At 39.0% G+C, this 12,020-nt stretch overlaps 1 protein-coding gene across 1 annotated transcript in view; it reads left to right on the top strand.

Annotated features, from left to right (window-relative positions):
- The window catches only part of LOC147688567 (multidrug resistance-associated protein 1-like), a 900,980-nt gene that overhangs the window by 738,617 nt on the left and 150,343 nt on the right, over positions 1–12,020 (top strand). Inside the window, exon 25 of the mRNA XM_086941435.1 lies at positions 7,820–7,946. Coding sequence (XP_086797561.1) covers positions 7,820–7,946 — 127 coding nt within the window. The remainder of the gene's footprint in view (positions 1–7,819; positions 7,947–12,020) is intronic.

Genomic DNA, 12,020 nt, shown 5'->3' with positions numbered 1-12,020 from the left:
GTAGCATATTCGACACTTAGGGTAGTTTTTTGAAGGTGTCGCCATAAACACTGGTTGAAATGATAATAGCACCCTTGAATGGAGGTATGGGGGTGGATTTTTAGAATAGTTGAGAGCATTGCATGCTCAAAATCAAGAATGATTTTGTCAGGAGAGAAATCATTGGTTTTTTGTTTTATGACATTTAATAATTCCATATATGTAGAATTGTTTTTGTTAGGCAATAGTGCATATAACAAAGGGATATTGCAGTTGTGATAGAGGCCATGTATTGTGTATAATTGGAAGAATGGTTTGGGACAGATGTTAAAAGTCCCATCCATCATCCAATATTGGCTTTGCTGCAGTTTCACTAAATTCATACTGGTACCAAAAATTATTAGTCTATTCTCATTGCTTTCGTTGTCATAAATTATAAAGGGTTGTTTATTTAAAGTTATTATTTCGTTAGCAGTAAAACTAATATCCTGATATGTTCTAGGACATGGTGTTGAAGAAGTTTTAGCTTTTTTGGTCCGTGCTATAGTTCTTTTTAATGATAGGATGTTTGGCATTTGGGTTGAGGCTGTTTTGGGAATTTTTGGAATGGCTTCTTTTAAAATGACATTAGTTTGCTTTTGGGATCCGGTACTAGCTTCTTTTATACTTTCCATAGCTGTTCTGACTTCTATTTCTGTAATATTAGGTGGATGATTATGTTCCCTAGTATATAGTACTGTAGCTTCTTTTGTTGTTGCTCTGCCATAGCACTTGTTGGAATAATATTTGCAACATTTCCAATTCACTTTCATGCCATATTGTTTTTCCTGTGTGTACGTGTAACCCATGTAGCATAATAATAATTTTCCTTTTTGGCTGGTCACAAATTCGGCTCCTTCGGTCATTTTGTACTTTGTATATCTATAAAATATATATATAATAGTTAATATCAATTTAAATGTGATCAATAATCTATGTTAGTGATAAGTAGGAATGTTTATACTTACGTGTTTTAGAATGTACAGCTAAACTTAGGACTTTCTTGCTTCTTTAGATGAGGATAAATGGTTTTGATGCTGTTGTAGCTGTTATGAGAAATATGACAGTAGTATATTATTAATTAATGTTTTGGTACATTAGCAATTATAAAGCTCATTTTTACTACTAAAGTGTATCTTCATTATTCACATTGTGAAGATACTTACATAATTTTTGTGGTTGGTATTTGGCAATATAATTCTTTCTTCAGCTTCTGTAGAATACTTTGTAGTGTTATCTTTAAAAAATAAGGAACATATGAGTTACTTTAATCACCATGTTGGTAGGTTTTTTGAAACATGTGGTAAATATGTTATTTAATATACTTACTTAGTGATTTGTTTTACTATTGTTTAGAATGTGAAGTTCTGTATGTTGTCTGTATATCTATTCACTGTGTTTGCTCTGTAAATAAAGAATATGTCATAGAAAATTATTAAAACAGTTATAAATGTTAGTATTGTTTTTACACATTTATTGCAGTTGCATAATACTTACTTACTAAAATGTATTTTAGAAATAGTACTGAGGTTCTTAGTTAATTAGTAGTGCAGTTTTCAGAAGTCGAATCTACAGAGAAAAAAATATATGTTGAGGAAAACTGATTTTTTTTCTGTGTTTAGATTTTTGAGCACATAATTAAAAAATGTAACCTAACTTACATAGTTATTCGATTCTGTGTTCCTATGCTTTCTTCACAGTTAGTTTGAGAAGACAATTCAGTTGTTGTAGTATCTAAAAAAATAGTAATATGTTATTATTTAGGATGTTAAGTAGTATGAATAGCAAAGAGCCACTGGGTATTTAGCAGGTAAATAATTAGTAGTACTAAATTATGCAGTTTCTATTTTATGTACTTACTTAGGACAAAGTATAGTAGAATTAGTTCTGATGTTCTTAGTTCAGTAGTAGAGCAGATTTTAGTACTATAATCTATAGAGAAAAATAAATATGTGGGAGAAAAATGATTATTTCATTGTGTTTAGATTTATGTGGACATAATGAAACAATGTGCAATTATTTATATATATTTTGGAATCTGTATTCCTATGCTTTGTTCACTGTTATTTTGAGTAAAATATTCTGTTCTCGTAGTATCTTAAACAAATATTAGTAGATAATTTATTAGCATGTTAACTGCAATTAATAGCAAAGGGGTACTGGTTATTTAGCAGGTAATTAAGTATTACTAGCAAATAAAGCCCTTTCTATTTTATTTACTTACTTAATATAAAGGATTATAGATGTAGTACTGATGTCCTTAGTTCTGTAGTAGTGCAGTTTTCAGTAGCCGAATCTACAGAAAAATAAAAATATGGTGTGCAAAAGTCATTATTTCAGGGTGTTTAGATTAATGTGCACATAATGAAACAATGTCAAATTACTTACATACTTATCTGAATCTGTATTCCTATGTTTTGTTCACAATTATTTGGAGTACAATTATCAGTAGTGGTAGTATCTATAAAAAATGAATTTTTATCATTATTTAGAATGTTAAGTAGTATGAATAGCAAAGGGCCACTGGGTATTTAGCAGGTAAGCCAATACAATTAGCAAATAATGTATTATATATTTTATTTACTTACTTAGTAGATGTAATAGTAGGTTTAGAGTCTCGTTCTTCTACTTGTTGTGCAGCAATTCGGATAGACAGGAATCTCCTTCTGTGACTTTTGGCAAGTAGTTTGTGCTTACGTTTTCATTGCTTATATAGGGGAGTGTCAGTAGTAATTACTTTACTATTGGTTCATTTAAAAAATTAGGGTTGTGATTGGTTAGTTAGTAGATTTGAATTTCTGTTGACATTAATTAGTATTAGAATGTAAAAACAAACAATAATTATAAAAGTATACACAGTACCATAGAATATTTTTATATGTGTAGGTGACATTTTTTTAACCAATACAAAAAATATATGATTTTATAGTAGAAATGAAAGTGTTGCATGTTATTTTTGATGTGAACACATATAAAGCGTTAATTAATTATGTAAAGAAAAGCTTTACAAAAGTCGATATAGTTAATAATCCGATATTTATGTGCACAATATTTTTGTTTTCGATATTTTTGTAAATGTCATTAAATTTTGCAGATAGCGATATTTTTGTATTCCGATATAAATGTAGTCGATATAACAGTAAACAATGTTTTTGTATATCGATATTAAAAAATCGATATTTGTGTAGACATATAGTTAAGTATAGGATCCCGATATTTTTGACATCGATAATTTTGTTCCGATATTTTTGTACATCGATATTATAGTTTTCGATATTTTGTCAGACATTCCTGCCTTATATATCAACAGATCATCGGCATACAATGCCAGTTTCTTTTCCCAACCTTCACTTTAAAACGGAAGAATCCTCAGCTCTGCCCTTAGCTTCCTTGCAAATGGCTTCATATAAATGTTGAACAAAAGTGGGACAAAGGGCATCCTGTCTCGTCTCTCTCATGATGTTGAAAGCTGGCGTTAATGTGCCATTTACTAAGATCTTTGCCTTTGGAGTCTTATAGAATCCTGCTGTTGCTCTACAAAACCTATCCCCCAATTTAGCAGCTTTCAAAACAGATAACAAAAATTCCCAGTTAACCTGATCAAATGCCTTAGTTGTGTCTATTGCAATCACTGCTAAAGAAGCTTTATTTGCAGTAGCCAAGTCTATTGCCCCTATAAGGGAATAAGTAAGCTCATGTAATGACCTACCTTGCATAAACCCCTTCTGATCATCATCAACCAGATCCTCCATAACTCCATTCAACCTACCTGCTAAAATGTTTTAAAACATCTTATAATCACTCTTTAGGAGTGACACCGGCCTATATGAGTCGCAGTTGTTCTTGCTCTTGCCAGGTTTCAGGATTAAAGAAATTGTGGCTTCGCCCACGATTCTGGTTGGAGTGCCCCTCCCATAAAGATCTCATTATACAACTTGATTAAAATCTGGGACAATACATATGCTAATACACTGTACAATTCCATTGGTACTCTATCTGGGCCTGGAGCTTTCCCCTGTTCACCCTTCTTCATGGCTCCTTCCACCCCCCCTTCTTCAATTTCCATATTAAGAGTTATGATCTTTTCCTCCTCCAAAACTTTCACCAAACCCTGATCCAACCACCTTTCCCTTTCTTCTACTGTTACTAGGCCTTCTTAATACAATTCTTTAAAGTAACTATAAAAAGCCCCCACCACCTCTTTTCTATTTGTTAGAATCCTCCCCGTACACTTAATTTCCTGCATTGAATTCTTCACCAGGTCCTTCGTAGTCTGACAGGCTAATAACTTCCCACAATGTTCCCCATACTCAAAATACCGTAGTTTGCTTGTTTCCCATCTCTCTCTTACCCTTTTTTTCCAGAATAGATGCTAATTGAAGTTTCAGGTCCAACAATTTGAATTGTCTAGATTGTCTCTGATTATTAATACCCAAGTTGTCTTCCACTGTTCTTATCTTCACCTCTCGAATTTCCTCTCGAAAGCCCTTTCTTTTAGCTGCCGCACAGCTTATCTGGATCCCCCTTAAAAAAGCTTTATAGGAGTCCCAAGCCACTCCCACCGGCCCGAACCCCAATTAACCTTGAAATAATCAGCTGTCTCCTCTTTCAGTCTCTGCACTACCTCCTGATCAAGCAATAATGTAGGATCCAAAGTCCACCTGGTAGGGACGTTGTCCTCCATGAAAACAATTTCTAAAAACTACAGCTACTACAAATGGATCCCTATATGCTGGACATTTTTAACTTGTTCCCTTAATCTAAAATCCACCAGAATGTAGTCTATCCTAGACTGATGGTGATACTTTTTGTTTGAATATGTATAGCCTCTTGTACCCCCCATTCTCCATCTTCATATATCGCACAACCCCAGTTGATCCATCATTAATTTAACTTGTGCTCTCATTTTATGATTAACGGTCATGGAACAGAACTCCTTTATGTCTCATATGTAACAATGCCATCTAAAACAGTTGGGACACACACATTGTAAGCGTTCCATGAAAGCAAATGGAAAATAGCGCAGGAAATTCAATTCTCGTTATTCTATATCTCATGTTCAAACCCAATCTTACTGGCCTTTCTTAGTTTCAAAGTCAGCAGCTGTGGCCGTTACGCCACATACTAGTGATAACAGGGCAAAGACTACAATGTTCGGGAATATTTCAGTACCATACAAGTGAAAACATTGTTTTTACAGTGCAGATTGTGCATGGATCTTCTAGCCCTTTCGAGGCGCAGCATTTTTAGGTCTTATCTAGGCAGCATTTGTGCTTTCTCTTCGAGACATGCTGTATTCAGGATATATTTGGAATACTCTGTTCTATTGCTTTTGATATAAATTTTTAACACCAAGAATTATTGATAAACTCGCCAAAGAGATATTATTCAAATGTCTTTTATCTAAGAAATATTTTTGTTCCTAGTGAGGACATAAGAACCAATGAACCAGTCGCAAACCAGTAAATATTCAAAACACGGGTATATATAGAAAAAAGTTTTATCTTTTGAAATTTATCAATGGTACTACACAGTTATACAAACAATGTAATAAGAGGAAAATAAATCCAATTGTATAATCCTTCAATGTCACTATTGTAAACACTTCTTCTCATTGTACATTATTTTCCAGAAGAGAGTGTGAGTGTCGACGTTTCGGCCTCTATGCATTTGTCCATGAGACCATCTTCAAGACTATCGTAAATTTAACAGTTGACTCCTAGTAAAACATGAAATAAATATTAATTACCATGCGTGAATTTAAACTATACATTCCATTATTTGCTGAAAATGATTAATACACCTGTGCAAAAAAATCATTTCTCAATTCACACAATTTCACATCAATGAAGTTAAGATGTCTCAAGATGAATATATTATGTAATAACCTTAGAACTCATAAAGAGGTTTCTATCCACAAGAGCACAGACATTGATTCTAATGTGTCTGCTTTTATGAAAACCATGATTTTCATAAATCTTTTCCAATTAGGCACTATGGTTTAATCTAGAACCAAACATCATGGTATTGCATACACATTATTTTGGGATTGATTTGTACATGAAACAAAGAGAATATACTATTAAAAGTCATCGTATCTTATAATTCATCAACTACAAATTCAAACAGCCACATTGTATATTTCTAAAGTCTTTCATAAAAGAGTTATGTTGTGGAGCCAGAGCAATGGTGAATACGCATATCTCACTACCATCTTGAAAATTCCTTGCCATTATTTTGGATTTCTTAGAAGACCTATTTCTTGATTCTCCATCAATATACAAATAGCAATCCTCAAGAAGTTTCATTATAAGAGTGATATTTAACCATCCTTACTGATCTGGTATTATAGACTGCCTAAATAGTTACATGAGAGCCACTCATAATGACTATCAGTTTTTTAACCCGTGTACTCAACCCCTAGCTGTATTGTCCATTGTCCAAATTGAAGTTAATACGGAACCAGGCATTAAATATAAATGGCCCTATGACATAGCGCCTGCTTTTCTTCACTCCTCACAGTCTCTGCCTGCTGTCTGTCTAACAAACAGTTATGCCTGCATACTTCACACCCACCACACATCCCTTACACTTATCTGTCTGTCACTGCATACCTCGCTACCATATGAAGTTGTAATCGGGAACTTGTTTTTTTCCTATCTGCCTGCCTCCACTTCAGCCATTGCTCACTGGGACTGCCTCCATGATGACAAAACACATGGGTAAAACAGATTGTCATTACAATGCCAATAGCTCTAACTCTTGTTACCGTTATTGTTTGGACACAACAGCTTTGGGGCCCATTTTAACTTAAACTTAGAAATATGGTATGCGTCAAATTATATTTCTTTTCCTAGTATGACGTGAAACTGTTTATCCTGTTCTCTGCAGTTGTCCTTCTTTTGAGCGTTTGTGTAAGTTATGTGGTCTCTGGCTGCCAAATTGAATCCCCTACAGTCGCATGTCAGGGTCAGTCATTTGGGGCTAAATGGAGCTGCGAACTGGGTTGAATTAGGGCAAATGCAAGTAATTTTTATAGCTTTTTATTCTTAAAGTGTACATTTTAGCCACCTCTTTATTCCTCTTCCCTCATTCAGCGATGGTGCCCATGGTGAGCAGATCTTACTGTGACACAGTTTCTAGTACTTTGCACTGGTGGCTCACATCACATCTGTTTTCTGACCCATAGGTTGACTGCAGTAAAGTACCCTGGTGTTAAAAAACTATCCACAAATCTTTTGTACAGTGCAGCCTCTCCTGTAGCCCGACACTATGCATAAACCTGGTTTACTGTGATGGCATGGGTTGGTCACTCTAGTGGCATAGATATATTAACATCCTTAAGATGAATTGGGCTCCAGACAATTTTATATCAAGCTTAAACGTAGGAATGCATCTGACGTCACACAAGCCTTCCCAGTGTTTATCATAATGCCTAACGATTATTCCATAACTCCTGTATGTACAATGCCATCAGCTCTCGCAATAGCAAGACCTATTGACTTTGCCAATGCTTGTTATTCTTGTGTTTCTACATCTGTTAGTGGGAGTCTTCTCCCATCCCCGAATTTCATTAATTAGCTGCATCGGAATATGCACCGCTATTAGTCTGCAGAGATACACATTTCTGGAAGGCCTTGATCTTTGACTTACAAAAAGTTATTTTTTTATTTTTTTGTATCGCATTTTAAATGATCACGCTCATTTTGCTTTTGGAAAGAATGACCAGCTTTACCTTGCTTTGACACGATTGACAGAAACAGTGCAACAGTCCCACGTTAATTATTTTTGCTTTTTTCAGGTGGCTGGGCCTGCGATGTGATTTCCTAGGTAACGTCATAGTACTTGCCGTGGCAGTGGTGGGCGTGATTTGCAAAGGAAGCATCACCCCTGGGCTTGTTGGATTAGCAGTGATGAATTCCTTAAGGGTAATTCCACGCAAATTATACCAATATCTGCATGTTCATTTATTTATGTATAGTTTTTTTAAGTGGGCAATGTATCACCCAGTTTGCTACCTGGGGCAATACATTTTACAGAAACCACTTTTCGTCTGAATTTCTTGCAACTATGTTTTGAGAATATATCGTAATATATGCAAATGTAACTGAAGAATGCATACATGTATTATAGTATTGCTGATTAAAAATGGGAGACAGACGCCTCAGTGCGTTACCCTGTTGTATTATTGTGGATGACTAGCATCAATCTGTAAATAGACTCACATACAGAACGGGGCTGTAACTGAAAAATAACAAGCATTTGCAATGCAATAGGTCTCGCATTAGTAACGTTAGAGGTATTAGTATTGTAAATGACACATTTTTTATTTATGTTTTTGTTTTGAAAATAGCGAAATTATTAACTTTGCCATTTACAATGCCAATAGTGTTAACTTTTGCAAACGTGACACCTATAGCATTTGTAATGCAATATGTGTTGTATTTACATGACTTAGATGTATTAATATTAAAAATAACAATGGGTTGTATGTTTTCAATAATTAATACTTAAATATAAGTTATTGTAATTTATAATGGCAATAGCTTAAACTTTTGCAAATAACTTTTTGGAAGATTATGTTTAGTGTATTTTATTGTGATGAAAATACAAGAACAGAAGTGAAATATTAACATTTTTTTGTGACATTTGTAATAAAGTTTGAAATTTTGAGAGAACATATTTGAATCAGTTGTTGAATGGTTGCACAGATTGATGCTGTGGTGGCTCTGAATGATGTTGTGGCGTTCAGTGATGCTGTGGTAGCGCATAGTGATGTTGTGGTGCCCCTGAGTGATGCTGTGGTGATGCGATGGATAGTGAGGGCGATAGATAGAGGGAGGGCGAAAGATAGATAGAGGGAGGGCGAAAGATAGATAGAGGGAGGGCGAGAGATAGAGGCAGGGTGAGAGATAGAGGCAGGCAAGAGTGCGAGGGATGGAGTGTGGGCGAGGGATGGAGTGTGGGCGATGGATGGAGTCGGGGCGGGGTAGGGATGGAGTGTGGGGCGGGGGAGGGATGGAGTGTGGGGCGGGAGAGGGATGGAGTGTGAGGCGGGAGGGATGGATGAGTCGGGGGAATGGATGGATGGAGTGCGGAGATGGATGGATGGAGTGGGGGGATGGATGGATGGATGGAGTGGGGGGATGGATGGAGTGGGATGGATGTATGGATGGAGTGGGGGGATGGATGGAGTGGGATGGATGGATGGAGTGGGATGGATAGATGGATGGATGGAGTGGGATGGATGGAGTGGGGGGATGGATGGATGGATGGAGTGGGATGGATGGATGGATGGAGTGGGATGGATGGATGGAGTGGGATGGATGGATGGATGGATGGATGGAGTGGGGGGATGGATGGGTGGAGTGGGGGATGGATGGATGGATGGAGTGGGATGGATGGATGGATGGAGTGGGATGGATGGATGGATGGAGTGGGGGGATGGATGGATGGATGGATGGAGTGGGGGGTGGATGGATGGAGTGGGGGGATGGATGGAGTGGGATGGATGGAGATGGATGGATGGAGTGGGATGGATGGATGGTAGGATGGAGATGGATGGATGGAGTGTAGGGGATGGATGGATGGAGTGGGATGGATGGATGGAGTGGGGGGATAGCACACTTAATGTAAACGAAATATTGAGGAATGCTATCCCCCAGAAAATGAACATGATTAATGAAAGTAAAAAGTAGCATGGTTAATAAACAAGAAAAGATAACAAGCACACACGAGCAGAGGCAGGCCAACAAAAAGAACAAGTCTAAACAGAAAGGTAAAACAAAGCGCTTGGCACACTGCGTGAAACTTCAGCAGGCAGACTACAAGGAAGTGATCGAGTCTGTGAAGGTTTGGAGGGCCGTAACGGGCAGGATGGGAAATGCCACTTTTGTTAAAAGTAAAAGTGCACTGTAATGCGCTGAAACTAAAAACAAGCACTGTAAAAACAAACAAGCATTGCTCATTTAACGCTATAGTCCGGAAGCAACATGGGAGGTTTGGAGGGCGGGACCGGCCGGTATGTAGAAGGCCGCTATTGTTAATGTGGCACACATTGAGGAGAACAATTATGTAAGAATTTGTATCCTTGAGTGTTTGTGCTGTGCGCCAATGTTACACGAGGTCGGGCAGAGCAGGGAATGGCTGCGGGAGGAGGAATAATCTCGAGAGGTGGTGGGGGCAGGGTGAAGGGTTAAGGGGTAGGGAGAGACGGCACAGGCTGGGCAGGCTGAAGCACTGTAAAAACAAACAAGCATTGCTCATTTAACGCTATAGTCTGGAAGCAACATGTAAGCTTTGGAGGGCGGGACTGGGTGGTATGGAGACGGCCGCTATTGTTAAAAGTGAAAGCATGCAATTAAAAAAAACAAGCAGTGTAAAAACAAACAAGCACTGTTTATTTAACGCTATAGTTCAGAAGCAACATGGGAGGTTAGGAGGGCGGGACCACTGTGCCTGGGCCATGGGCCCCGTCCTGCCCCTGTCTGCACGTATGAGTCTGACCTGCACTGCGCCGCATGTGTATGTAACATACTAACTACATACACTAACAAGCGCCAAGGCCTCTAAAGCCACCCCCACGACTACAGAATCAAATTCGGGCCTCTAGGCCTCAGTAAAGTAATACATTATCAGATTTTCACTCGTAGCAGTGATACCAGAGCATTGCCCCTATAATCAAGAGGTTGTGTGGGTGGTTACTCGCTTTCACTTACCCGTGTTCCGTCGATGACTTCGAAGTCCATTCTCCACTATGCCGGGCTCTTTGTCGTGACCACGAGGACTGCCCTACAGCAGCGCGGCAATAGCTATGGGAGCACGCACACGCCACGATGAAGAAAGCCAAAAGTAGAAAATACTGCCTGTCGTCTTTGGACTCCTCCCCCAGACCCCAGCAAACCAATCCACTGAAAACAAGAACTGGTGCTGGGTCTGGTGGCAAAGGCGGCACTGCCACCCCCTCACAAAGTCTAAGCTTGCCGGACAGCCCTACCCTCAGCCATTGGAATGAATGGAGGGCCTCAAACTCCTCCCTGGGCCAAGGGAATAACGCCCAAAATCGAAATGCTATTGCCAGCTGCTCAGTGTTTTCCATCAGGCATTTTTTTGTCCCCCAGGGTGGGAGGGCGACGCCCATCTCGCCCATGTGCACCAGCCGCCAGAGTGCGCCGCAGACAGGCCATGGCCAATAGCAGAGTGCCAGAGAATGCACATTTCTTATTTAGAGCGGGGCAAAGCATCTGTTGCTTCAACATGCACTTTCCAGCATGGAAATGGCACGTTCTCTTTTGAAACCAGGTAGCGAAAGAGTTCAGTTTATTCCCCGACACCGCCTCGCCCCTCGAAACCCTGCTGCTCAAAGGATTACATGCTCAAATCTCGAAGTAACATTACCTCTAATCATACAGCTGCTCGGAGACCCCACGCGAACAGAGTGTACAGCCACTGAAAAGCTCTAGTCTGGTCGGCTCTTGCTAAGCCCGAGCTCTTTGGAGCCTCGAGCTGAAACCAAGCCAAGCTTACACATATCATTGGGCACAGAGATTTGCCGGGACTCGGACATGGTCTCGGCGGCTGCATGTAGCACGAGTCCAGATCGCCTCCCGTGGAGTGGAGCGTGGCTTGTTGTGGGCTCGAGGTTCCAAAAAGACCTCGAGCCGAGCTAGAGCCAGCCAGCCTATGGAAAACCAAACGGCCAACCTTGAAATGTAGATGCTGTTCCCTCGCCCACCTAGCAATTTCGTCTGCCAAGATTGAAGGACAAGAAAGAGATACCCAGCTAATGACTCAAATAGTTACACAGTGAAACGCTAGAACTAATGTACCATTTTTCATCTCTCGCCCTCGGCCACCACCTACTATGTTTGTGTGGACCCGGCGCATGGCGGGGAGCAAAACCTCTACTTTTTCCATCGTGGACATTCTGTGCTCATCTCAGAATGAATTTTCCACAGCATCATTGTTTTGCAGTTGCTTATTCCCTGCTTGCCAGTGTTTTA

This window comes from Lissotriton vulgaris, chromosome 10, assembly GCF_964263255.1.
Source record: "Lissotriton vulgaris chromosome 10, aLisVul1.2, whole genome shotgun sequence".
In the NCBI taxonomy this organism is placed as follows: Eukaryota; Metazoa; Chordata; class Amphibia; order Caudata; family Salamandridae; genus Lissotriton; species Lissotriton vulgaris.
This window is presented reverse-complemented; position numbering and strand designations above follow the sequence as displayed.